The 27,168-nt window shown below is 46.5% G+C and overlaps 1 protein-coding gene across 1 annotated transcript; it reads right to left on the reverse strand.

Moving 5' to 3' along the window:
- Positions 1-1,016: 1,016 nt before the first annotated feature.
- LOC137442967 (uncharacterized) lies at positions 1,017-27,168 on the reverse strand. Its single transcript, XM_068142199.1, has 20 exons — positions 27,141-27,168; positions 25,305-25,408; positions 24,669-24,783; positions 23,224-23,398; positions 22,548-22,659; positions 21,491-21,597; positions 20,561-20,687; positions 19,922-20,042; positions 19,561-19,646; positions 18,769-18,893; positions 17,464-17,523; positions 13,778-13,844; positions 12,552-12,646; positions 10,876-11,004; positions 9,365-9,479; positions 8,360-8,497; positions 7,557-7,723; positions 7,035-7,123; positions 3,460-3,637; positions 1,017-2,355 (listed from the first exon to the last, which is right to left on the reverse strand). Exons 2-20 carry the CDS (start codon positions 25,396-25,398, stop codon positions 2,206-2,208), a joined length of 2,250 nt encoding a protein of 749 aa, XP_067998300.1. The 5' UTR covers positions 25,399-25,408; positions 27,141-27,168; the 3' UTR covers positions 1,017-2,205.

A 27,168-nucleotide genomic window follows, 5' to 3' on the forward strand; every position in this document is an offset into this window, starting at 1 on the left:
GGATTACATGACATAATGGGATGAGCATTTGCTGCTGGGTGTTTGGTTTCCATTTAAAACAGTAAAATAGTGCAGCAAAACCTGCAGTAGCAGGACAAGCTGCTCACCAGGCCATAGAGCAGCAGCTTCGTGGAGCAAGCTGGAGACGCTGGGGCCTGAGGAAGCATTTTCAAGGGCAGCTCTGTACTGCTTTTGGCAGAAAGCACACTAAGTGGCTGGCCCCCTATGACTGAATGCAGCACAGGTGGGTGCCCTCAGGCCACCTCATGGGCATGGTGTTTTGGGACACAGACACAGACCTGCACTGCTCTCCTACCTGCTCGCTGCCAGCATGCGCAGCCATCGGCTCTGCTCTAAGCCTCACCAGGTACCAGATGGGGTTTTGGAGTTGCCACTGTCCACCTCCCTTGTCTGCATCTCAATCCAAGCAGCGCTCTGAGGCTATGTTGTCGCCAGCACTTTCATATGCAGCTCATGGGGAGTGGCCTGAAAATCAGTTTCTCTACCCAGTGCTTGTGGGGACATGGTCTGCTCAGCACCTGCCCCTGCTGCCCTCAGTCCTGTCTGCTTTTTATGTCCCTACAGTGCCCCAGGGACTGCTGGGCAGCACGGATCTGCACAGGTCTGCTGAGGCTCGGGTGTACACAAGGGATCTGCTTTCAAAGGTGGAGAGCTGGCTCAGCTGCTCAGGCAGACAGTAGCAGCCCATGTGTGCAGTAACCCTGCAAGCAACTGGCAAGGTTGCCACTCCAGCCCCACTCTCCCAAAACCCCAGCTTTGGCTGCCTGGCCTGGGTGTACCTCCAAACCATGAGCATTTGGGTGATAAAATCGCTGGGAGCATGGGGCATGGGGAGCTGTGCTGGGACAATGCTCCTGCTGCTGCACTGCAGTGTGGCAGGGCATTCTGGGGCTGTCCTGCCTGGGTTTGGTATTGCTGCCCTGCACAGACCTGCCAGACATGCTGCTGGTTCCCTGTTAGAACAAGTGCTGGGGATAAGCAACATGCCACCCATGCTGGAGGAACCACAGAGCTGCAAAGCAAAGGGGAGAACCCATTTCTCTGGCACTGTCCTCTCCACTAGGTGCTCATAATGCCTTTACACTCAGGCCCTCCATGCCCTGCAGATGAGTGGAAGTGTCCACAAAACTGCCCAACCCCGGGTTCAGGAGCACGGAGCTGGCACCTCTCCTCTCTCTCCTGGTCCCCCTGCAAACCCTTTGTGCAAGCCCTCATCACTGACGGCCAAGGAGGGGTTGTGCTTACCGTGTCCTCGTTGAACTTCCCATAGCCCTTCAGGTGATGTCCCAGCCCCATGCTCCTGCTGTGGAAGGGCTGTAGTGGGCGTCTCCTGGGCTTGCCAAGGGGTTTCTGCTCATCCCTGCTCAGCAGAGGCTTGGCCACAGCCTTGCTGGTTGGGGCTTCATCCATCACCTTCCATGCACCAGGTGAGTGATGGCTCCCCTTTGAGCTCTGCCCAGGCAGGTTGTTCCTTCCATCTCCAGGTGGCCAAGAGTCTTCTCCAGGGCCCCCAGCTCCTGACCGCCTCTCTGAGGTGCTGGCCCAGCCCCCCAGTGTCTCAGATGGTGTTGGGGCTGAGCAGAGCAGTACCAGGAGGAACGCAGCAACCTTCAATGCCTGAAACGTCATCCTCAGGGCCTGGCTTTGCTTAGATTCCTTCTGCCTAGACAATGCTGTTGGAGGCAGGAGGAGAGGTGGAAGCTGCCTCTCTTAGCTGCTGCTCGATCCATCCAAAGTAACTTTTATAGTGCAGGGACCTAGCCTGGGGGCACAGCCCTTCTCCCCCGCCCCTGCCATGTCCCACCCCCCTGCTTGCCAGCAAACCCTCTGCTTTCATGGGCCTCGTGCCCCTCCTTTGTGCTCCCAAATCTCCCAGCACCCTCCCAGCACGACCACCCCATCCCCATTCAGAGACGGATACACACGTGCCTGCAAGCACAGGTCTTTGGGGGGCTGGCAGGGGGGCTGCTGGTAAATGTCAGTGTGTGGGAGGGGGAGAGAGAATCTATAAGCTCAAACTGGGTCCCTTCAGCGTCTGGAAAGGCAGCTGGTGTATTTTTCATTTTGGATTCCTAAGGTGGCAGCACCAATACAACTTTGTGAAGAACTTTGTCAGTTTTCCAGCTCACCCATCATGCCTTCTCAGCTCTTTGTCCTGTTTTAGCCAAATGTGATGGTTGGCTGTTAGGACTGCATGCCTGCCAGTGCTCCTCTCCAGCCAGCTGTGTGTGGGAAGTTTTCTATGTCAAGAACCCAGTGGTTTCCCAACCGATCAGTAATGGATGTGTGGTGAGAGAGGCTTGCTCTCTGTTGCTTCAGACTTGACACTCTGGGCTGAGGAGGAAGGAAGCATCAAGTTCAGAGGAAGGCATGTGGAACAAGGGACAGCCATCTTTTAAGGGGCACCAGCTTGGTCCCTCATTAGTCTTGCCTGCTTTCTCCAGGGGCACTGGACTTCAGAGCAAGAAAGTGCAGGGTTTACTGGCTGGCTTGGGAAGACCAATCAGGTTGTCCTACAGTGTTATGTGCCTGCCAGATGCACCTTGCTAAGAGTTGTGGTTCATGAGACCTCTTGGATAGAAACCAGGACAAGACAGAATGTTGCTACTGGGCTCACCTGAAGAGACGTGGTCCTGAAAATTTAGTTGATGGCAGAAGAGCTACTGTGATAATGGACAACAATGACTCAAGGTGAAGGAAGGGAAAATTCTCCCAAGAGAAAATCCAGAAGGACTGGAGGTTCAGGGAAGCAAGAGGTCTCAAGCTGTGCCAGGGGATGTTTAGGCTCGAGGTGAGGAGAAAGTTCTTCACAGAGAGAGTTGTTAGCCTTTGGAATGTGCTGCCCAGGGAGGTGGTGGAGTCACTGTCCCTGGAGGTGTTCAAGAGGGGACATGGCACTTGGTGCCATGGTTTAGTAGTCATGAGGTCTGTGGTGACGGGTTGGACTTGATGATCTTTGAGATCTTTTCCAACCTTATTGATTCTATGTTTCTGTGATTCTATGAAAGACCAGAATCCAGCTTTTCTTTACAAATTGTCTTGGGCTGGGCCCTCCTTCTCTAATAGTCTGCTCAAGACCAAAACAGATCAGTGTCCCCATTACACAGCAAGGAGATTGATGTACCATCAACAGGTAGTAGTCAGGAGAGCCAGGCTGTGGTTGCTGAAACCCAACAAACTAAAAAATTGAAAATAAAGAGGAAAGCATGGCAGACAAACATAAATGTGAACAGTGCAATACAGGTTGTCACCAAAGGCATTCCACTGACACTGCACTTCCCAAAAGGTAGTGTGCACTGAAAGCCTAAGTCCTCTGGTTAGCAGCCAGCTCTTGAGCTCAAAGCTCAAAATGGGGCCCAGATCCTGGAAACAGCAATGCTGGGAGTACAAGGAGGTGATGGATGTGAAAGCCATGGTGCTCTAATCCATCTTCCATACCTTCACCTCTGGCCAGCTCCTGCTTTTGACTTGCTCCTGGCTGACAGTGGACGTGCTGATTTCTGGGGAGATGGGCTCATAGGAACGGAGAGACAAGCTTGCAGCAAGCAGACCCATCCGGACACAGGTGTGTGTGTCATGGTTAGCAAGCATCCCTGCAAGGATGCCTGCCATTAAGCTGTGGAGAGAAAAAAGGCAGTTATGAACACTGGGGTAATGGCTTTGATCACTTGGTGCCATGGTCTAGTCATGAGGTCTGTGGTGACAGGTTGGACTCGATGATCTTTGAGGTCTCTTCCGACCTTGGTGATTCTGTGATTTTGTGATCTCAGAATCACAGCCATTGGTTTTTAAGGGCATTCATTTGGACCCAAGCCAGCACTTACAGGAGCAGAACAGTCTCAGAAGGTTATCATGAAAAGTTTTGTATTTATTTTTAAGTTTGGAGTAAGAAAACTGGGTTAAAATCTGGCTGGATGGTCAGACCCAATGACTGGTGGTGAATGGAGTCAAATCTAGTTGGTGGCCAGTCACTAGTGGTGTTCCCATGGCTCAGCACTGGGGCCAGCTCTCTTTAATGTCTTTATCAATGATCTGGATGAGGGGATTGAGTGCACCCTCAGCAAGTTGGCAGATGACACCAAATTGGGTCGGAGTGTTGATCTGCTCAAAGGTGGGAAGGCTCTGCAAAGTGATCCAGACAGGCTGGATCAGTGGATCAAGGTCAGTTGTATGAGGTTTAACAAGGTCAAGTGCAGGGTCCTGCACTTGAGTCACAACAACCCCATGCAGTGCTACAGGCTTGGGGGTGAGTGGCTGGAAAACTGCTCAGCAGAAGTAGACCTGGGGGTGCTGGTTGACAGCTGGCTGAACATGAGCCAGCAACGGGCTCAGGTGGGCAAGAAAGCCAAAGCATCCTGGCCTGTATCAGGAATGGTCTGGCCAGCAGGTGTGGGGAAGTGATCACGCCCCTGTACTCATCACTGGTGAGGCTGCACCTCAAATCCTGTGTTCAGTTTTGGGGCCTTCACTACAAGAAAGACACTGAGTTGTGGGAGCATGTCCAGAGAAGGGCAACAAAGTCAGGCCTTATGAGGAGGGCTGAGGGAACTGGGGTTTAGTCTGGAGAAAAGGAGGCTAAGATCTTATTGCTCTGTACAACTACCTGAAAGGAAGTTGTAGTGTGGTGGGAGTTGGTCTCTACTCCCTCATTACTACTGGCAGAACAAGAGGAAATGGCCTCAAACCAGGGAAGGATTTGATGGATATTAGGAAAAAATTCTTTCCTGCAGGAGTGGTCAGACATTGGAATGTGCTGGGCAGGGAAATGGTGGAGTAACTGTCCCTGGAGGCGTTAAAAAAACGTGTAGACATGGCACTTTCGGGACATGGCTCCATGGCCATGGTGATGTTAGGTCAGTATTTGGACTTGATGATCTTAGAGGTCTTTTCAACAGGATCAGTACTCCAGTTCTATGAAATAATGCTATTTATTCACACTGTATTTGCTTATCTGAGAAGTGAGTCACTTTCTCATTCCACCACATTTTCAATTCTGCCCAGTCTTCCAGGTGAGGTAGAGGAAAAGAAAGTAGTCTAAAGAAGGGAAGAGTTTATTTTTAACCTTGTTCCCTACTTACTTCATCACTTCTCTGTATGGGAAGAGAAGTCTCCATATGTATGTGAGAGGGGCAACAGACCCAGTGAGAAAAAGAAATCCAGAGCTGAGATGAGATTGTAGATTCACAGTTTTGTCAACTTTTGCTCTACATTTTTGCAGTTTCCCAGTAAAAATGATGTGAAGGCTTAGAACAACAGCAGTCACCCACAGGTCCTCACAAGGCACTGAGGAGGCCATCAGGAGAAGGGGATGACTTTGCCCTCTGCCTGGCTTGCAGTGGAAGGCTCTGTTGAGGCATGAATACTGCAGGGTGGTGTTTGTGACTGACAAGGGAAAACTACTGCTTATTCATAGCTAAATGCAGTATGATGCTGGGAGCCTAGGCAAGGACAAAGGAGAAGTGAAAGAGAAGGGAAAAGATAATGATATTTGAGAGGAGAGAGCAAGGACAGGAAAATGTGACAGCAGGGAGGATTAAAGAGCAATCTATGGGGAAGGGGAAAAGATAACTTTTTTTTCCACTCTAATTACCTCAACATCTTTTTATCCATAATAAAGGCAAAGAAGATTATGATTTTCATAAGCCATTCAATCTCTCAACAGCTCCAGAGTAAATATTTGGGGGAGAATCCCCTAGCAATGCCATGTGCAGGCAGGCAGTGTTATGTTGTCATGGCAGCCAGGTGCAAGGAGCAATCAGATGCTGCTCACTGCACATGTGGCTCCTTGGGCAGCATCTCTGGAGCTGCAGGAGAGCCACAGGGCCGAAGCAAGGTGTAAGGTGCTCTGGATCACTGGTCTGGGTGCAAAGTGTCCCCTGACCAGTGCTTCAAAAGTTTGAGGGTTTGGGAGGGCTGAGCTGTGGATGTGTTACAGCCTCAGGTTGTGTGCTGCATAGTCCCTCTGGAATGCCAACAGGCTGAAATTGGGCAGCTCTGGCAGTTTATATGCTATGGAGGTGGCATGTATGTCAATATAATGTCCTGGCATTTCCAGCCAGGGTGGGTTAAACCATCACACAGCCTGTTTCGGCACTCTTGCTCTGTAGAAGAGGGATTTCTGCAGCTCAGTGGAGCAGCTAGGATAACCAGGAAGGAAAACTGTGGATGAGCAAGAAGTTTGCCCTCCAGCAGTCCAAAGTAAGGGTTCTGTTATTGCTCCTCCTTATTTCCCTATATATTGAAAACTCCACTATCTCATGGACACTGCACCCTAGACAGCCTCCTGCCATCGCATCTCCCACCAGCCCTTCTCTATTTGAGAACAGCAGGTCAAGCAGGGCCTTTTGGTCTAGCCCAAAGCAAGGATAAAATCAATTATTGTAGTGCATGAAGCAAGAAATAAAACCCCCCTCACTACTGTATATAATTTGGCAAGTTAACAAGGAGCACAAAAAATATTTCTCTGACAAGCTGAGAATTGATCTTTGGGGCTAGGAGTAGTACCTGCCGTTTCCCACTCCTAGGCAGCATGTTGTGCGAACAGCTAGGCGAACGAGGCAGCAGACTCTCTTGAAGCATCAGCTATTGCCAGAGGCAACTGCAGAGCCCTGTGAAATGCTTTTATAGGGTAATTTTAGCTACTGAATGGCAGTCCCACTTTTCCATTGGAGCAGTGTGGAAGCAGTTAGTTAGTAAGGCAGCTTTGATGTAAGATGATTTGCTTTACATTTACCAGCTCAGCCCAGACTAATTCAGAACTACTAGATTGCTGTGAAAGGATTGAATATTAAAGGAAACCAAAACTAATCATGGCAAGACTGGCTTCCAGGATGTGTAGGGAGACATTTTTAGCAAGCTTTGCAAGGAATCACAGTAACCAGTCCTGTTCTCGTGTCCTTAGTGTCTGTTCCTCAAGCAGCAGAAAGCTGTTTGCCTTTGCAGGAGAATTTTAAGAAATCTAATGAAGGGCCTTCCACTTCTAGCTGGAGAAGACAAAGCAGTGAGTCATGTACCTGTCACCAGCTCCTGAGACGTTGACTATCTCCTCCCTGCTGATGTGGATGGCAGGGTAGTGGGTGGCACAGAGGCTGGCAGCAGCAGTCTGCAGCGGGGAGAGAGGGAACGTTAGTGGGAATCGCCCAAGCTGATAGGGCCACGCGTGGCTGGTGCCATCCAAACCTGCACAGATGCCAAGACAGAAAAGGGAATAAAAGAGGCAGTAATCTTTTTTTCACACTTTGAAAGAGATCAGCAATTTAAATGAATCTTCCTGAAAATGAAGCTTGTACTCATGAAAATTCATGTAAGTCCATTTAAAACTAGCTGACTATAAACCCTGCTGCTAGAAGCCAGCAATATGTGGACAACAACTTGATTTTCTTTCAGAGCTGTGTAATCCACCCCCAAGCACATACATTTGCCAGCAGTGATGACATCTTTCTCAGGACTGCTGCCATGCCACCAGAAATAGCAACAGTGCTACATGGTTCCAGAAAAAAGCAACTGAGAGGTTTGGGTTTTTTCTGTGCCCTTACCTGTTTGTGGGCTCCTGGGCAAAGTGAGATGCTCCCTCCCAGGCTCTGGCCACACAGGAGCACGCCATGAGCACCAAGTGTCACCACCACACAGCGCAGGTGGGCCAGCAAAGGACGGGCCAGGGCCACTGCACTCTGGACAACATCCTCCAACCTGAATGGCAGCTCTTCAGAGAGTGAGAAGGAAAAACTGTGATAAAACATTATGGGTCCTCAGCTGGCAGCCTATATACCAGCAGCACTACTGCTATGCATCTGCACTTCTGAAAGGTGGTTGGTATAATTTTTTTTCCTTTCAATCATGAGGAACACAGGATTCTGCATGGGTAAGCTTCCATACCATAACCTCTGTCCTGTGCTGAGAAAATCACTACTCATAGTACTAAACATGTGCCTCAAGAGACCAACAATCTGTCCTGAAGCATGACTTCCCTGTGGTAATACTGTTGGATTCCCACCTGCATGTGGGAGGAATGTTTCACTTCTGCAAGGGGTGGTACTGTTGAAACGGGTGCCCTCAGAGCATCATGCTTCAGAAACATCCTGTGATGAGGCAAATGTGAGCTCTGATTTTGGACAAGGAGCCATCCCAGGCCTACTGTGCTTCCTGGAAGATCTTCAGTCTGGCCTGGGCTGTACAATCCACAGAGAGATGGCTGTAAGGTAGAAGACACTGAGAGTGCTTATGAATCCCCACTGTATTATAAACCAATTTGCTTGAAATGGAGGCTGGAGCAGAACAATGCTCTTCTCTAGCATCTAGGTTATCTAAAGTGTGACTAACCCTTCTGAGTATTCAATACCTGCTGGCAAAGGGTTCCCAAGGGTCCGGTTTATTGCTCTTAGCTCTTGCAGGTTGGGGGAAATGTATGTGAGCGCTTTCCAGCTGTCTGAGAGGAATGGCTTAGAGGCCTTGTTCTCATCTGTCGGCTCATAGCACACTTCAAAACAACATTGCAATTGGTTAGTTAATTAATTAGTAGTTCATTGCTACATCAGAGCAGGATGCAGTGTAGAAGGCTTAGCATAGCCCATGGCAGGGGGGCTGGAACTGGATGATCATTGAGGGTCCCTTCCAACCCTAACAATTCTATGACTCCATGGTCTGTGCAGCAGGAGTTACAGGTGTCATCTATCAGAACTTAAATACTGTTTTCCCCCATCCCTGGGACAAGATCTCCCAAGGTTCCCTTTCTAGTGCCCAGCAATGAAGCCATTGCTTCTCACTCTGGGGTAATATAATTAGACTTCAGTTATATTGTTCCTCTTAGCTGATTTTGGAGCCTTTGCCAGGTTTTAAGCATGCTGTCTCCTTCTTCAAGCTTTGCTTTTAAAAATGAAAGCATAATTCCAAAGGTTAAGGATGCCTTGCAAAGGGTCCCCATCAGGGCAGGGCATGTATGTACTTTATGGGAAATGGGAGAGAGATCCTCCCCAAAGATGCTTTAGCACTTATTCTGAGAAGCAAACTATACTGTGGTTCAAACTGGCAGAAGTACATAGATTTGTGCTTGCCCAGAGGTTAAAGGCAAAGAGAGCAGCTTTCCCTGACTTGCTGGCAGTGCCCAAGGGCTACAGCACCTATGCTATAGGAAATGTGATTTAGCTACAGAATGAGAAAAACTCAGAGAAAGCAGCAGTGTTTCATCCATTTGAAAGGGAGCAGCAGAGCAGAGCAAGGACACCTGATGTCAGACAATAAGTGGATGTCTTCAGTGGTCAGTCATGGAGAGCACTCGGGGTATGCAGTGTCTTGGCTCACATGCTGTTAGGAGCTACAGGGCCAGGGCTGGGCAAGTTCTCCTTACCTGCTAGCTGATGTTCTCTAGCTAGTTGGCAGACATACTGAATAGTGGAAAGAGGCACATTTCCATCAATGCAAACTAGTGGGGCCTGGCACAGCTTCTCCTTGAACTGGGCCACCTAGTGAAAATCCAGGACACAGAAAATAGATAGCTTGCATCGTTGCAGAGGGACAAAATGATTGCAGGCATGACTCCACAAGAGTGATCCCTGAGGAAAATGGACTTTTCCATTTGCCTTATCTCCTTCCTTTCTTCTCCTTTCCCTGCTCCCTACCATCAAGAGCTGGACACAATTGGCAGGGCCCCTCCAGCAGAGAAAGATAGTTTCTGGTCCTCACTAGACCATTTGGGTACCTATGGGTCAGTCAGAGACCTACAGGGAAAGGGAATGCAACTGTTTAATGTCACCACAGGATTCCCTGTGCTATGTGTGGCTTGACCATGCCTTTGCTAGCTGCATGCCATTTAGATGTCCTCTGTGCACAATGCCTCTTGACAGGTGCTTTACTCCCAAGTCCTACTGAATCATGTAGGGATGGGGGACAGTGGAGCAGTAGAGTGGGGAGCTGCTCTTCCCTCCTTTGTTTCTCTGAGGCTGAACAACTACTGCCTGAATGCCAGGCAAGCCTTACATGCACTCATGCAGCATCCCTCTCATGTCTCTGCTAATCCTGGTGGAAAAAAATGGCTGCCAGAATGCACTTTCCAACAGAAGACTGGTTCAGAATTTCCACTGGTCATAACTGTTTCATAAAGCTCAGGAGAATTAATCTGCCAGGTAATGCCAGGCTTTCTGTGTCAAGGCTTGGGAGAGGCAAGGTGGGAGTGGAAATGGAAGCAATGATTATGTTTTTCCCTAGGATGTCTCCAGCTCATGGGGATCCTGCTGGTAAGTAAATTGCACTTAACTTCCACATCACTGTCAGTCAGGAAGCACAGGCTTTTGTTTTGTCAACAAAAGAATGAGCAGGAAAGCAGAGTGCAGTGATGGGGCTTTCACTGAATCAGTCCTTAATCACTGTTTCCATTAGTCTTTAGAAGGCTTGACATGTTGCTACAACTCAGCATGTAGGAACAGCAGGGATGGTGGAGAGAGAGTGATCAGGAAAACTTGCTTTAAGCAGTGCTTTGTCCACTTTTGGTTCTGCTGTTTTTCCTGAAAGGCAGGAATACCAGTTCTGCAGGTGAACTGGATTTATTGCTAGCCTTAACAGGCCAAAAATTATGTTAGCTGGGACTGGTTAAAGAAGAGGATTCTGGCCTACACGTCATGGACAATAGTAGTGGCAATAATGTATGGAGTAGAAACAAAAGGTCCGTCTGGGTTAGCAGCAACAGAGGGCTTCGGTAGTTTGCCGTGCTGCTACCTCAGCGGCCTGTGTCGCGTTTTAACTTGAGGACTTCCCATGATGCCTGTGCACACCCACTCCCTCCTGGTGCAGCTTCACCGGCTGCCTTTTGTCCCAGGCCCACACTCCACAAGAAAAAGCTTACAAGTCAGATGATATGCATACGTATTGCTCTGTTATTTGCTGATGGATGTCCATGTCTCCCAGGCCGATGCTGAGCTCCCCAGCACTGCTGATCACAGCACAGTAAGTGGCTGTGCTCTTCCCCTCCAGGTGAAGGACAGCACTCATGTCCTAAAACAGGGAGGGCAGTTACACATGGAACATGTTTCTCCTCCCTGCCACAGTCAGCTCACTCTTTCCCTGTGCTCACCTAACCAGCAGCCCATCTTGTTCTCCTCTCTCTCGAGATGAACACCATTTCAGAGGTATCTCAATCTAAACAGTGCTGGCAGGTGGCTATTTTTTAATGTTTGCATGTAACAAATGCCACAGATGAAGGAAATACTTGAGTAAATGATAGGGACAGGTCTTCACTGTGCTGTGCTTCTGTCATAATGGAAGAGTGGTCTGCAGCCCTGCCTGCTCCGGTCACCCACTCCCACGGTTTCTGTGACACTTCCACGGCCTGCCAGCATGCTGGCACATCTTGGTGGCATGCCCCAGCTAGCAGTTTTACAGCCACCTCACTCACTGCATGGCCTGACTCTGAGGGAAGCCTTGGAGCCGGTTTTACAGCAGTGTAGCAGACATAGCTATGAGGTGTCCTGTGTCTGTGGGCCTTGTGAATGATCAGGGCATTTATTGAAATATCCGTGTCGACAGAGAAATACATCTGGCCCAGTAGCTCTCGGAGAAGTTGGAGGTTTTAGGGCAAGAGGCCTCTCCCACACTGCTGGTCATGTGTTTTGTTATGACCAAGAATTGCTTGGTGGCTGGCCACCAGATCCTCTTCCCCTTGATGCTCTCTTTGATGGTACAAACTGTGCTGTGCTGGGTGGAGGAGGCATTACAGAATTGCTGCTGAAAAGCCTTTTTAAACCAAAACAGAGTTAATTTACTGAATTGCCCAGGTAGCCAGATCAAAGGCCCATTTGCTCTGGATACCACAGCCGTGGGGGCACTAATAGGCCTTAATGGCCCTGACCTGTGTCACCTGGGGGCTATACCCTCCCATGCTCCGCCATCCAGGCTTGTCTTTAACCCTGCCTCTTCATAAGGAAATGTCTGATGCCTTCGGTTAGGGTTGTCCTCCCAGCTTTTTCTGCTCTGTGGTGACTATGCCTTGCTGCCCCAAACGAGTTTCTGCTGCTCCTGGCTCCCTGACCTCGGTGGACAAGCTGCTGCTTAAGTCAGGTATTCCTCTGGTGCACAGTTAAGGGTGTATGCAGCAACTATGTGGAGAAAACTCTGAAGTTGGGAAGTGTCCAACCTGGGCTCTCAGTTCCAGGTTTTGCCTGTCTTATACTGTACTCAAAACAGACTGATTTTGGCTTTGCTTTTCTACTATTAGGAACAGGGTTCACGTATTCTGGCTGGGTTTAGGTGTTACTAGAATTTTTCATGGTTCCTTCTGAGTTACCTCTCCTTCCCCTTCAAGCATCTCCTGGAGATGAATTCAGACCCCATGGAGCAGGCTCCAAATAGTACACAATTCTAGCCTGTGTCATGGGAGGTGGCTCCCTGCTTTCTAATTGTCTGCCATTAAACAAACATTGAATTATTCCTACTCTTAGCCTGATAGAAGGTGGCTCTTATGTCTACTACTATTGAGAAAAGTTTCCCCTCCACGTGACATCATCACTTCCATGCTTCTGAAGTGCCTCTGCTGTGCAACATACCATATGGTGACAGTAGTGCAGGACAGACTCTGAATGTTCATCCTTCCCCACAGCTGATAAAAGGAGAGGAGCCTGCCCTAGACGGCTTAAGCAGTCTAAAAAGCAAATGGAAACAAAATGTATTAATACATTCATCAGAGGAGCATGAAAAGAGTGACAGCCTGTGCAGGATGTGTGTCTGCAGGAAAGCCCTCTCCTGGAAAACTTAATGCTCATTAACCCTCGTTCACACACCTCAGCCAGGGCCGCTGCAAAGGACTGGCTGGGGTCGAGTGGGACAATCGATGCCTGCCTGCTGCACTAGCAATGCTCTGGATTTCTTGGAACACCCAGGAGTGGAGTTAAAAAGAAGGGGGAAGCAAGTTCTGTACTTCCCTGATGTAATTTCTTTTTTACCATCACAGGCATACAGGCTTTCCCACAGTGCTTGTGTGCACAACTCTTTCTGGTGCTGGCCTTCCTACAGAGCTGTTCCCACCTCTCTGTTTTACTAGAACAACTGCATCTGAATGGATTCATGGGAAACCCTTCTCTCCCTTCAAGGTACCACAAATTACACCTCACTGGGTGCCATGGGTGGCATTTTTTGCTCAAGCTTCTCCATTTATGATCTGAAATTAGAGCAGATTTGTTTTAGGAGGAGTTGGGAAGGGTAAAAAAATCCAGACTAATACTAAAACTGTTTTGTAACCTGTCCATTAATTTTAATACTCAAGTACTGTCTGCTGCTGCTTGTGGTGTAACATCAGATGCAGCGTGATCGTTCCTGTCACCAAGGACTGTAGCCCTTTCTCTTCTACAGTAATTCTTGTGCCTCAATGTCTCTTGTCCATGGTGCATGGAGGATCATCTTTGAGTAAGATGATTCCTTTCAAATTCTTGTTCAAAGCATACTTCTGTTACAACTACAAGCAGGCATTAATTCAGTGCTGTGGGTCAGGCTGTTCAGGCATCACTGGAGATCACTGGTGCTTACTTAGCTCTGATTTGGGGTCACTGTGCTATATGCCAGTTAACATAGCTGTGGACTTTTTTTTCCTGATCCCAACTCCCTTTCCTTTTATTTCTTGGAATAACCCCTGCCTTTTCCAGGCAGTCTGCCCACTGGTATGTTGCCTAACATGTCCCAGATCTTAGCAGTGTTGAGGAGCTTCTGCTTTTGAAGGAATACCAAAGAACAAATCACAGCTGGCATGTACCCACAGGCAAACCCAAGCACTAGGTACCTGCCAAGTTTCTTCCAACGCCGCCAAAGGTTCGTCTCACTCTTCCAGCGTTTGTTTGCCCACCACCCTGGAAGAAAAAATTATTAATTGGCAAAACTGGGAGGGCTGCTTGACAGAGATGATGTCTCCATCAACACGTGAAGTGAAGTTCACATTGCCCAAATGTAGGACAGCAATTAGAGCAGGAGACATCAAGCTACCAGACTGAGGAAAACACAAACTCGTACAGCCATTTGCTAAGCCCTCCTAGAACAACACTAATGAGCCAATATGAGCAGCTCTCTGAATTTAACCTGCTTGCAACAGCCCTGGGACTCCAGAGCTTCTGACCCAGACCTGATGGTTCTGCAGCTATCTTCTAGGCCACTTAGCTCCCCCATTAAGCAGTCTGTGTTCTTTTAAATTTATTCTCTTTGAAGGTAAAATAAGATCTATTACTTTTGCCTGTGCTGCCCCTGTAACTTTACTCAGGGAAGGATTTGTTTTAGCATCTTAAAACTTTTTCACTCATCCTTTTCTTCTCTCATCAAAAATGCCTTTCTCCACCACCTGTGTGGTTATCAACTTCTCATTTCTCTTGCCTATTTTCCACTCCTCTGTCCATCTATCAGTGTGTCACAGTCAAACTGTTGGACACAGGCAATCCCTCACCCATCTCCTCCTAATTCTTCTGTTACAACAATAAGTTACAAAGAGTTACAACAATAAGTGCTCAGGTGAATTTGGGCTTCATCTGACTATCAAAGTGTTTTAAAGTCCTTGTTTCATAAAATCCTGAAACATACTTTCTGGTTTTGAACAAAGCCTTCTATTGGCAGTCATAACAATCTTGGCAGTTCTGGTTAAATTGGAGCTCTTAAGAATATGCTGTGCATTTGGGTGGCAAGTGCTGAAGCATGTGCATGCCCGCAGCTCCTGGCTCAGGCTCTCTGTGCTCCATGTTAGCCCAGCTGCACCAGAATGCCCCTGCACATAAACATTTTCCTTGCCTGTAGACACTACTATCTATCCTAAACAAGTCAATATGCTTCCTTCTCTCTCAATAAGAAATATTCTGCCTCCAAGCCATTGCTGTTCTTGGGTGTTCTCAAACTCATAGTGAAGCTCTCCAACGACCACCTTCTTCCCCCATGTGAAGCTTTACATCTGTCCTTCAGCCCTATGACTGTGAGAAGCACCCCACCCACCTAAGTATGTTCTTTTATTACTGTCTTCTGACCTTCAGACTGGTTTTGTTTGCCCTGACTCTCCCCACTGTACTCTGTAAGACTTGGTGCCAATTCTTGAATCCTTTGCTTTTCTGTCCAGCAGTCCTCCAGCCTTGAACTGCTCAGACCACCTGAGCAGAGCTGCCTGTACATAAGCAGGCTATGGCCTATGTCCATCTTTCCACTACTTGTCACTCCTCATTAGCTCAGATGCCCCTCTTACATTTGTGCCTGCTCCCTGGAATGCAATTTCCATCTGCAACTGTTTCCTGTTGAGTACTGCAGATTTTTAAAGCACTGAGCTTGGCTATTTTAATTCTGAAGCTCACTATCCCTAGTGCAGGCAGCCAAGAGGAGGGGAAAAAAGAACCTAGTCCAAAGTGAAAAGCAAGGATGCTTGTTTAGGCAAGTCAGCCATGGCCTGAACACTGTCCCCTTTTTCAGTATTAAAAGAGGGTACTAGCTGCCCTCAGTAATGAGCACACACTCTATTTCATGCAGTTTCACTCTGATTTTTGTAACTGATGCCTGCAGTAATGCTGAAAATACCCATGGCATGCTGAGCTTCTCCTTTAGCCCCCACATAGCCCAAAGGCACAGTTTCAAGTTTTTTATGCCAAGCCTTGCCCTAACAGCAGATGTACCACTCTGCTGATCAGAGACCCAGCTGTGGGTGACCTCTGCTGCTGTACGAGCCTACAGGGCCTAAAAGAAATGAAGATGCTAAATCTGTCTTTAAAGGGCAGGTGGGTGCAGTGACAGAGAAACTGGCAGCCTGCTTTTGAAGAAAAAGAAATGGTTGGCTCCTCATCACATCTTGCCAGCTCAGCTGGTGACTGCAGCTCTGAGCAGCACTCGTGTGTTCACGCAGGACTGTCTGAGATGGGAGACCTTAAATGCAAATGGGTGTGCTGAGGTGATCTGAAATAAGAGTAGGCTGATGCTTTCTGGCAATGTTTCAGAGAATTGAGAGAGTTTCTTGGATCTTCATGTAAAATGAGATTCTACTCAGCTTATGGGTATCCTGAGAGAATCATAATGCTTTTTCCAGCTTTTAAGCAAGACCATACATCCTGCTCTGATGGTCAGATCGTTACTCAGAAAGCACTTCACTTCTGGTTAGCTTTTGAAAGCCATCTGGGAGTTGCAGCCAGGACAACATACAGCTGCTTGCTTACTGAGACAGCATGAGATGGGAGTGGTACCCTAGTGCTCTGCAACATATCCAACATGCATGAAGGGTGGGACCTACTGGGTGCTGAGCCCTGGGAAAAAAACCCAAACTGTTTCTAAAAGCCAGAACAAAGCAAGGCTATTGAGTGCCTCTTACTCTGTGCCTAGCCACAGTAGTTGTCAGCAGGAACGTTTTGGCTGTCAGTTACCAAATCCTACTGCAGCTTGGCATTTGGGTAGCTGTTACAATGCTCCATCAGCTCCAGGGCTTGCTGCCATACAGAAGGACAGCTAATGCCTCACTTTTCATGCAACATTAAGATCTACTTTAATCTTTTCTCCCTATCGCCTGTTGCCAGTAAGGTCTTTAGATGCCCTTTGCCTTCTCACCATGCTTTGAGTGGTCTAGGAATCTGCACTTGTCTGACATGCCAAGAAATGGCTGCCCACTCCTGGACACAGCTTAGGTCCTTGTTCTGATAACTGAGTGTGAGATATGTATGTTATCAGATCACAGCTGAAGCGGTTGAACTTCTGGTTTTGCAAGCCTTCACAGCTGGTGCCACCGTATGTGTCACCCTTGACCATTACAATACTGTTTGAACTGTTCTGCTTCTTTTAAAGCATTTTTTCCCTTTCTTTTTCAAAGAAAAATCCTTTATGACCTAGGAAGTTGTCTGGTTTGTTTAGTTTTAGCTGTCAGTACTACTTTGAGAGAAGTTCCTTAACCAGTGTGTATTCTGCACAGAGACTCTTGTTCCTATTCTTGCTACTTTCCATAGTTAAGACAGTCCCAGGCAGCAAGGGCTGGCTCTTACCTAAGGATTTCCTCCTTATAGACTCTGTCCTTGAATGACAGGTTAGCATGGCACAGTAAGGTTTTTTATTCATTGCTTCTAGGTCTTTGCACATGTGCTTTGAGAGCAACTCTTGCTCTAACAGAGCTCTTTGGGCTCATGGCATCAGACAATAGTCCCAAGGCACCTTAGTATAGACTGCAGAGGCCAGAGTCACATGTGGAGATTAAAAGGATGATTTGTTGCTCTTTTCCTGTCTTGAGTGGTAGGGATAGTGACTTTCAGCACAGGAGCAGAGTTGGTCAGTATGCATCACTCCATTGCCCACCTAGACAACATACCAAATATGCAGCACTACACCTTCCAAGTCTGTGCATGTGTACCCATACAGACATGTGGATAACATACATGGATACCACCCTCCCCCTTGCCCCCATTTGTCTTGGCACTCCTGTAACAGTAGCTGGCAATGGTAGCGGTGTTAACAAAACTATTATAGATACAGTACCAGGATGGCAGGGTTCTGTGCCTTGGCTATGAAGTCAACATTGATACCTCCAATCACCACCTTTAAGAGTGAAGAAAAAGGTAAGAAGTGGTTGGAAGGACCTGAGGAAAAAGTTTCAAAGTCTTCTTTGCTTTTCCTAGTAATTTTCCCCACTGTGTTGAAAGACATTTAATTTACAGTGTATCACACAGTATCCATGTGTGGAGGCCTGTGCTTATTTTGGATGGCTAGACACAGGCCTGTGCAATCCCAATTAGAACCAAAAGCTCTTCTGTACATTGCTCTCTGGATTATGCCTGCTCATAGCATGGTGGGTGGCGTGGCATTGTGTACACATATGGGTGCTGGCAGTTTCTCTGTGTGGTGAGAGATAAGGTGTTGCACGGGCCTGGTCATGTCAGTGTCCTGGAAGCCATCTCTCTTGGGAAAATTTCTGTCACAGCAAATCTTAGAACTATGCAAGCACTGCTGTATTAAAAAAAAAAGGAAGAAGTGGGCAGAAAAATGCAGTCATTTCTTGCATGTTCCCAGGAGAAATTGCTGTATGCAGTGACACTTCACAGATCTTGTCTTATTGTCCTACAAATCCACAAAAAGCAGGACAGCTCCACAGATGGGAAGTTTCCAGCTTCTTTGGAGTCATACAGCTATTTCTTTTCTCATTTCATCAAGTGCTGCTGAGTTATTGCCTCTGGAGTCACTGCCCTCTTTGATGCTGACAAATCCTATTGCAAATGAGATTTAGAAGAATTTTCAGCCCCTCTAAAGGCTACCTAAAAGAGATTTCCTGTAAATTGCATGGCATACACAACATCCAAGATCAAATAGAGTATTAGAGTTAAAATCATCTCGATTGGGGTATGTTGTATCTCGTGTAATTCTGGCAGTCGCGAGCAGGAGGCCAACATAAAGAGATATTTATAAAACATCTATGGGTAAGCAGCCTGAAATATCTTCCTCTACCCCTGTAGTCCTGAGTTCCCTGGCACTGAGAGGCAACACAGTTGAAGCTGTATGTAAGGGCACAGCAAAAGGTGAAAAGGTGATTAAAGTTTGAACAGATTTGATGGTTTCAGACTTAATGGGATTAGGCCACCCTCAGTGTTTATTCTCTGTAAATGTGGAGAGGAGGAGGAGAGGATATTTATCTGCAAAGAATGAGAAGTACTAAAAAGAGTATGTCTGGCAGTGTGAAGCAGAAAGATTGGGCTCTGGATGAGTCACATTTTAGTTTTGGGAACTGATACAAATTTATCCTGTGCTGTCAGCAGAGAGGCATGATATGGAGGGCAGCAGGGGACTCACTGGCTGAGGTGGGGTTGTGTCCTCTTGCTGAGGCAGGTCCTTCTTCCTTCTGGCTTTCTGTAGTTTGCTGAGGGCCACTGCAATGCAGCTGCCCACTCTGGCATTGTTCTGGATCAAAGCAAGGTCTGTTTGGCACTTTTTTGAGGAAAAGAAAACAATACCAGTAAGAGCGACCTATTGGAACCCTATGTAGGAACTGCCTAGGAGGAGAAAGCAGAAAATACATGCTATGAGACTTGATGGATTTGATCCTTCTTTGCCATACTCTTTGGGGACATATATACTGGGTTACAATACTGCATGAATGCCCTGGTTTTTTAAAAATTGTTTTCACCTTCCAGCCTCTGCAGCCATGGAGAGGAAACCTGTAATCTCCATTGTACAGTTAAGAACAGGATCAAAGGCCTCACAGGAAAAAAGAAGGTGGCAGTGTGATGTTCAGTAGAGTGTTCTGTGAAGCCCAAATACCTTCTAGTGTGCAACCCATCACAAAAAGGAGTTCTGAGACTTCATCACAAGCAGGATCAGATGTGAGTGAGATCTTTGGGCTCTGGACCACCTGCTGTCTATGCTGGCCTCCCATTTTTAATACAGAAGTGGTCAAAGACAGTAAGGGTGATCCTGAAAAAGCAGGATGCAGTCACTCAGCTCTCATCTCTTACAGATCCTGAAGGGTTTGCCCTTTGCTAGACTTTGAATTAAAGTGACAGTGTTTTCCACCAAGTATTATCAGAAGAGCTATGAAATACACTGAAGTACCTTCTTTTCCCCCTCCATTCAGTAAAAGGATACTGGAGTCCAGTGATTTTCCATCAGTTAATTCACTGATCTTCTGTAACATAAAGGGGGTCACTTCTTTGCCTGTGATCCCTTTGGACCTGCAAATGTAAAGAAAATGCCTGAAATGAGAAGGACTGAACCAGCATTAGAGAAGCACTGCTGCTAGCAGATAATTTATCTCCATAACCACATACCATTAAAAAGTCCTGTAAGCAAGCTTCAGGTTAGATAAAATTACAGCTGAAAGCATGTTGTGGGCTCACCCATGCCCAAGCTTAAGCTGTGCTACAGCCCCTGCAGCAGTGTCTCTGAAGTTGTTTACTTCCCCAAGACCCCTGGGTGAGAAAAGGACAGGGCTTAGGTTGCACCTCACCTGGCTTCACTGAGAGCTTGCTGGATGGCCTCTTCAATGACCTGGCCTGAGGTAGCTTGCTCCTGGGGACAGGGCACTGCTATCAGCACCCCACTGTTCAGGCCTAGACCCAGAGCACTGGCTGGGAGAGGACAGGCAGCTCGTTAGCAGTTCTCCTAGAACAAATCAAATTCTGAAGGAAGAAGACAGGAGAGAGTGGGCATGGGGTGAAGGAACCCACAAAGCTGGAGCTCCTGTTCTCTGCTGAGGTAAGGGTGGGATCTTTTCCAGCTACCAAAGAGTTTACATCTGCCTATTTCTTTTGAGTCTGTATAACAAAGGATGCAGATGATTTTTTTTTTAAGAAAACTTTTTCTACTTCTGATGGTCTAGAAGCTGGTTTTGTAAGCACATTAACACACTTGTTACCTCCACTTTACCAGCATGAACAAAACTTGTGAGTATGCCAAGGTGGCTGCAGCTAGCTAAAAGGCTTGATGGAAAGAGTGAACTTCCCTGCACCTTTGTTTGAAGCACTGAAGCAGGAATGGGGGAGCTGGGAAAATGTTAAAGCTAAAATGCATCATCCAAGGTGATTTTCCCCCCACACACACTCTTTTTTCCAGGGTCCCACATAAGTCTTTCCCTGACAAAACACACCAATGAGTTCAGCTGCCTCCTCTTCATCCTGGACGTGATATGGTGCTTGAAAGCCACTTTGGCGTGAGAAGAAGGCTGGGAACTCCCTTGACTCTCCAAAGGCAGCCACGCAGACTCCCTGAGTCTCCTGCAACAGTGCAGGTGAGAGAAGCAGGTCATCAGTGGAGGGAAAGGGAACCCACACAAAGAATGGGACCTTTTCCTTCTGCCTATTTAGAAATTGCACAAGATGTGGTTGTTTTTACAGATTTCATTCTACCGCTCAGATTTTTCAAAGCAAAGAACCAGGCATAGTTAGACAGAATGTGGCTTACTGAGACACAGGAGACATGCACATCCTTGGCTTGTGCTCAGAGCTGATTAAAAGCCATGCAGCTCTCATTAGTGCAATACTGAGTCTAAGGTAACAACCTGTGATCTGAAGATAAGTGAGGAGCCGACAGGAATACAAAAGTTCTGTTTGTGACTAAGAGGTATTGACAGGTGCACCTCAAGTGCTAGCCCCAGTGGTTTCCAACACACCAAACTTGGAAAAGTAACTCTTCCAAAATGATCTTGATTCTCATTTTAATTCTGATTTTATGTTACTGCTTGATGGATCCAGCTTGCCTGATCCATCAGTTCTGGAGCATTCTCCCAGAAAAGCAAGTCCAAGGCCAGAGAAACACGGCATGGCTAGTGCTGCCTTTGGCTTTGATTGGGACAGTTGCAGGAATATCTGCTGGAATAGCTGCTGCCCCCTGGGCATGGACATGTTTATGTTAGGGAGCAGCCCATGTGTTCATGCAGCCCCAGGATGAGAACTGTAAATATGGCTTCACATCCTCCTATTTCTAAAAATCTTAGGCTTAATATCTGCCCCAACACCACTGGGCACTCTGTACACAAAGTACAACGTTATCTGCTTCTGAAGGCAGCTCATGCACCTACCAGGTACTCCAATGTCCTGCCAATATCAAGGATAGACTTGACTCCTGCAGATACAACAGCGACTGGAGTTCGTCCCAGCTCTGTCAAGTCAGCACTCACATCCAGAGCTGTCAAAGGACAAGCAGTCATTGTGTGGTCATTGTGTTGTAGTCCAAGCAGATATGACCTGCCCTCTTAAAAAGCTGTAGCTGCCTGGGCTTCACTGCCTGCTTTTGTAGCCAGATAGGTCCACAAGTAAATGCTACAGGTCTAGGTCATACCTTTAGGTGTTGAAGTTGAAAGAGATACTGACCAAAACAAAGAAGCCACACGACTGAGGGCAGGAGTGCAGCCTAGCACTGTATGTCTCAGCTCTTTGATCTCATTGATATGTGCATGCAAAAAAATTGGTATTAAAAAGCAAAAGAAGAAAGTGGTCTGCAACAAGAACCAAGTTCAAGAAGATGGAACTTAATTCAAGTAAATTTTGATATATATTGGTTTTGGTATTGACATCACTGGCAAAAATCCAAAAGGGCCACAGCAGCTTGGAAACCTCATCCGGAATTCATATCGCATCCGCAAGGAACGGCGTTCTGCTATGCCAGGAATACATGTGGGTAAGAACAGATGATGTACTTAAAGGTCATAAACTATACTGCCAAGGCAGGACTGTTTTTCAGAGAGGAGCACACACCTCTAACACAGACTAGAGCCTAAGCCTCTCTTGTGGTGAGACTCTCCTCAGCTGAGAGAGAGAATAAGGTGGTGCTGGGTAGCTACTATCAGCTTACCCAGGCATTATGAAGTGGGAGAGATACAGCAACTTGTGCTGCACCAACAAACAATATCCATTCAAGCTGCTGTAAGCAAAGGACAAACAGAAGCTCCCACCCTCTTAACTGGCCAGTGCTCAAGAGGAGCGTTCTGAAACTTCTGGATATGAGATAGTAGGGAGAAAACAATGATAAGATGGTTAAGAAGAATGCTTACTGCAGGACAGAATGTGAAAAAGGAAAAGGGCTGACTCAAAACCAGAGAGTGACAACATAGAGAAAAGTAAAATATATTGTCTTACTGTTCTCTCCTCCTCGATGGACACCTCCTATGCCACCTGTGACAAACACAGGGATTCCTGCTTTGTGTGCAGCAATCATTGTTCCAGACACAGTAGTGCCACCGGACAAGCCCTGTCAGGAAACAACCAGTTGCAGTCAGCACCCCGAGGGGCCCAGAGAATACCACATGCAAGCAGCTGTGGTTGTGGTCTGTCACACAGCAATGTCACAACAGCCTGCTGTTACCAGCTGACAAGTTAAATTCTGGTACAGGCAAAATGGCAGAGGAATCCTTATCCCTACTATACAAGCTGTTCTTGCCCCAGTGAGAGCAAAGGCCTTCATTTTCCAGGGTTTGCCAACAAGCAGCTAGGGTCACCCTAAGCACTGTGCTCCAGATGGCCTGTGTGTCACATAGTTTACATGTAATACGATGATGCCTTATCATGCCAATAAGAATATTCTTAGCCAAGAGCTCATGGCTTGCCTGGCATTCCAGAAAGACTTTTCAGGAGATGGCTGCTCTTCCCTTCCTCTGTTGTATTTTGACTCTAGATAGGACCGTGCTTAAGTTTACCAGTAAAATACCACTTTACATGATATTTTCATGAGGTTTAAAAGCCACCTGGCTTGAAGCTGGAGAGCACTATACTGTTGCTATAGAAAGCACCACAACAGAAAGTGTGCATACTGTACCTGGCTGAGGACATAAGGAAGATCTCTCCGAGACACTTTAACTGCGTTTTCACTGCTCGCTAAGAACTCAAGTTCCTCATCTGTGAGTCCCACGTGGATTTGACCTCTTAAAATACCTATAGTGGCTGGCACTGCTCCATTTGTTGCTACAATTTTTTCCACCTCTCTGGCCATGCTAGAGTAAGACAGGACAGCAATCACAAAATTAGTGAGGCAAACCTTCCCAGTTTCCAGTTTTACACAGTTTTAGTGATTTCACTGGCATCCAGTTCCTCTTCTGTATCTTCCTAATGGCAGAAGTCTTTGTACTTGGATTTGCAGCAGTGTAGAGCTCCCATTTTCAAGACAGCAATGTCCTGAATTTTGAGAAAAATCATGTGGTTGTACAACAGCCTGTTGGAAATAGAGACTCTCTCAAAAGAGGACTTTCTTGTATCTATTATCTGTTCTCTGATGTCACAGAATTCACAGACAATTTAGGTGCTGTTCAAATGACTGGGATGTATTCTTGACAATACAGGCAGCTAGATATAGAGTAACAACAGTGTCAAAAAGCTGCAGCCTGAGGATACTCTAGGGCTGCAGACCAGCCCTTTCTAAGCTCACTCGGTTTATTCTTGACCATGTGTACACCATCCTTTTTAAAGAGTGGCTGCTTCTCCCTTTCTGAAGTGTCTGTGCATACTCCAGGCAATCTTTACTCAAATGACTTCCTCCCCGAACCCAAAGTTTTACAGCTTCATTTTAAGACAGTGAAATATTGGTCAGGTTAAAAGCAAGATGGAAAATCAATACTGAAACCATCCTGTACTTTCTGGAAGCAAGGATGGACAGGAAAGTGCAATGATTTCTGGCCTGAGCTCAGTGAAATGCAAATCTACTTAACATCAATAGCCAAAGGGTGGAGTTGAGCTTTTTTTCTATGCAGGGTGGAGAAGGCAGTGAGGGATCAGCAGCTCTGACAGTAGATGGAACAGATTTCACTATTGTATTCCTGGCCTTTTTGCATTACAAAAGATATACCAGAAGGGACTGCAGAGTGTTTTCAATGTCTGCACAAACTATGCAGCTGAAAGTGCTCATGGCTCCATCTTAGAGCTAGTGATGACATTATCTGCTGCCACACTTTAATGGAAGCCTGAAATGTAAGGTGTTGGATAAGGAGATAAGTAGGTAAGGATAAGGTAGTAAGTAGTAGGTAGGTAGTAAGATAAGGAGATAAGTAGGAGATAAGTAGCATCTCACATATGTGAGATGCTTCTGCCCTCCTTAGAAGTCCAGACATAACTGGTTTACATCAGAGCTCATGTTCTGGTGCCTAACTACTTGCCATTTAATTTTCTTTGCCAAAGGTTTTGGGTTGACCAAGAACATCGATACTGATCCCCCAGTTATATGCCTCATTCTTACAACCTTGTTTAACAAGGAACATCAAAATCCACCACCTCAGATTCTGAGGATAGGCCATGCCATGTGTAATGATGGTGCTTTCCAAAGCTACAACTGCTCTCCTGTCCATTAGGGCTTCCTGTACAGAGGGATGAATCTTGAAATAAGCACCTGAGGATAAACACAGAAAATTGAGTTATTTGCTTGGGTATTTGCAGTAACTACTGAGCTGTTTTATTAAAGGCAAATTGTCATCATCACAAGAAATGCGTGCTCTTTGTCAGCTGTTCTTTAGGGTGAATTCCCAAGTAACTTCACAAAGACCAAAGCTGTGTTTTATGTCAATGCAATATTGGCAAAACAGCTTTACTGTTAATATGAACAATAATCCTCATCATCACTGAGTGCCGATCTGCCACCGTATGTGCAGCTCGGTGGTTACTGGCTCCAGTTACCTTAGTTTAAATTAACATTACTGTGAACAAACTGAGCCCTGCAGCCGTGCCCAAAGAGGATGTTTTGAAAGCTTGAAGTACCAAAGATACCATAGTAACTCAATATATTATAACACTATCATGCATAAAGTCTATTGTTGCTCTTTTCTTTGCTTCCAGAACACTCCCAGCAAGATCCCTGCTGCATTCAGATGAGAAAAATGTTTTCTACCCAGGAACTGCTTCAGAACTACTCACCATGCAGAAATCTTCTCACCTGGGTGGTCCCACGTGCCACAGTGGACATGTGTCTTTCCAGGGGATAAATTATCTTCCTAATCATCTTGAGCATATGGGTGGTCCTGAGACAACAAATGTCAGGTAAAAATTAAGAGTAATTTAGCAGTGATGTGACTGTGCTAAGCTAGATCTATACTCTCTTGCCTTGTTCTTGGAAGCCAATCAACCCTTGCCTAGAAGATTGCCTGGAGATTCCTGGTGTTTCAAGCATGACCCTGGATTTTGAAGCAAAAGGTTAAGCTGCAGAAATTAAGTTGGAAGAGTTCCTGTGGTCCGTTGCCTATGCTGAGCTGAAATCATGGTGGAGAAGAGGAAAGGGTGAGAAGTAATGAACTAGCAAAGGTTTAGAAGTAGACAACATTTTCATTTCCATTTACTTGCTCTTGATAAATTGCAGGCTGGCCACTGCCACCTCAAATCTGAAAGATCACAAGGGGAAATCTAGAAGCACTAAAATGCTGTAACAAGATGAACATGTTTTTTTGAGGAACAAGAAGTTTAGTGAAATAAAGAAGGGAGCTGAAGTGGTAAACCCCACTGTAACTGGCAAGGAGGAAAGAGCAGCTTTCCATGGAGCCTGGAGTGCTTTATGCAGGGTTACATTACATCATCCTTCTTTGTGCAAAGCCTCAGAAGCAGAGTGGCAATTCAGCCCCAGCAACAAACTCCAGAACTCCTCTGGTCTCTTAGTAACTCCTATTCACTTTAATGAAATTCATTTCCAAACAGACAAAGAGGGGTAGAGAATTGTAAAGGTTAAAAGACCAATCTAATATGGGCCTTGGGGCAGCTTCACTCAATGCCTGGATGCTTGGTGTATTTACCTCGGGCATTTGGCCATATCCCTCCTGCCTTTCTATCCCTCACCCCTTCAACAAGAGGAAAGGATTTCTTTCTTCACTCTTTAGTACCTATTACTAATTTAGATGGGAAATTGATTAGAATATAGTATTATGTTCATGATATACTTAGCAGCACATGGCTCTAATCTCAGTACAGTGTGTGGTGCTACAATTATACAAAACCACCTTATACCCAGGCAGAGTATTTTTGCCCAAATCTAAAGACTTCAGCAACACAGGATGGCTTGGGCTGTGTAATGAAGGAAAAGAGGGGCCAGTTCAGCCAGACATCTGTCAAGCCATCAAAATAGACTTTGTCATGAAAAGAAATATACACCTATCCAAAACTGTTGACTGGTTTTTTTTTCCGAATCCTTTGTAAAGACAAACATCTTAATTAAATTTATAGAATCATACTATGACACAACAGCAGCATGGCTCTTACTTTGTAAAAGACATTACTCCAGCAGCCTGATCAGATCATGCAAATGTTCTGGTATCCACAGCCCTTGTTCTCCAGGGCAAAGTCAGCTTTGGAATAAATTCATTAAGCCAACAAGGTTATGCCAAGGATTGGTTGAGCCGCTTGGGTTGTGCTCTGAATTTTAACAAGCCTCCAAACTCGGGAGCACAACAGCCAGGATTGCCCAAGCTGTGCTGGCCAAAGGATAAAAACCTTCAGGTAACCACCTCAAACCAAACACAAACTAGCTTATGTTTGCTGGAAATTCAGTCAACATTCAGCCTGAGCTGGCTGGAATCTTTTAAAGCTTGACAAGTTTTGCAGTGAGATCCATCCCACTTCTGCCTTTAATGGAACCTCACAGATACATAGTGCAAGACTCTACCAGTGATCAGCTTTCCTCCCTCCTCAAAACCATCCCTGTTTGCCTCCTCTCGTGATTGACCCAGCACATGCGACCTCATGGAGCAACGGCCCGGCGTCTCTTACCTCTGGGCTTCTGTCTCCCGTAGGGAGG

This window comes from Melanerpes formicivorus, unplaced genomic scaffold (assembly GCF_026170545.1).
Source record: "Melanerpes formicivorus ecotype bairdi unplaced genomic scaffold, bMelFor1.0.p_v2 SCAF_8, whole genome shotgun sequence".
In the NCBI taxonomy this organism is placed as follows: Eukaryota; Metazoa; Chordata; class Aves; order Piciformes; family Picidae; genus Melanerpes; species Melanerpes formicivorus.

What these genes read in the sequence shown, in the direction of transcription:
- LOC137442967 (XM_068142199.1), bottom strand. Translation starts at nt 25,398, where the DNA reads ATGCTCAAGATGATTAGGAAGATAATTTATCCCCTGGAAAGACACATG. An exon ending in CCATCGAGGAGGAGAGAACA is followed by an intron (nt 21,598 to 22,547) that starts GTAAGACAATAT and finishes GTCCTTTGACAG; the next exon opens with CTCTGGATGTGAGTGCTGAC. An exon ending in CAAGCTCTCAGTGAAGCCAG is followed by an intron (nt 19,647 to 19,921) that starts GTGAGGTGCAAC and finishes TTACATTTGCAG; the next exon opens with GTCCAAAGGGATCACAGGCA.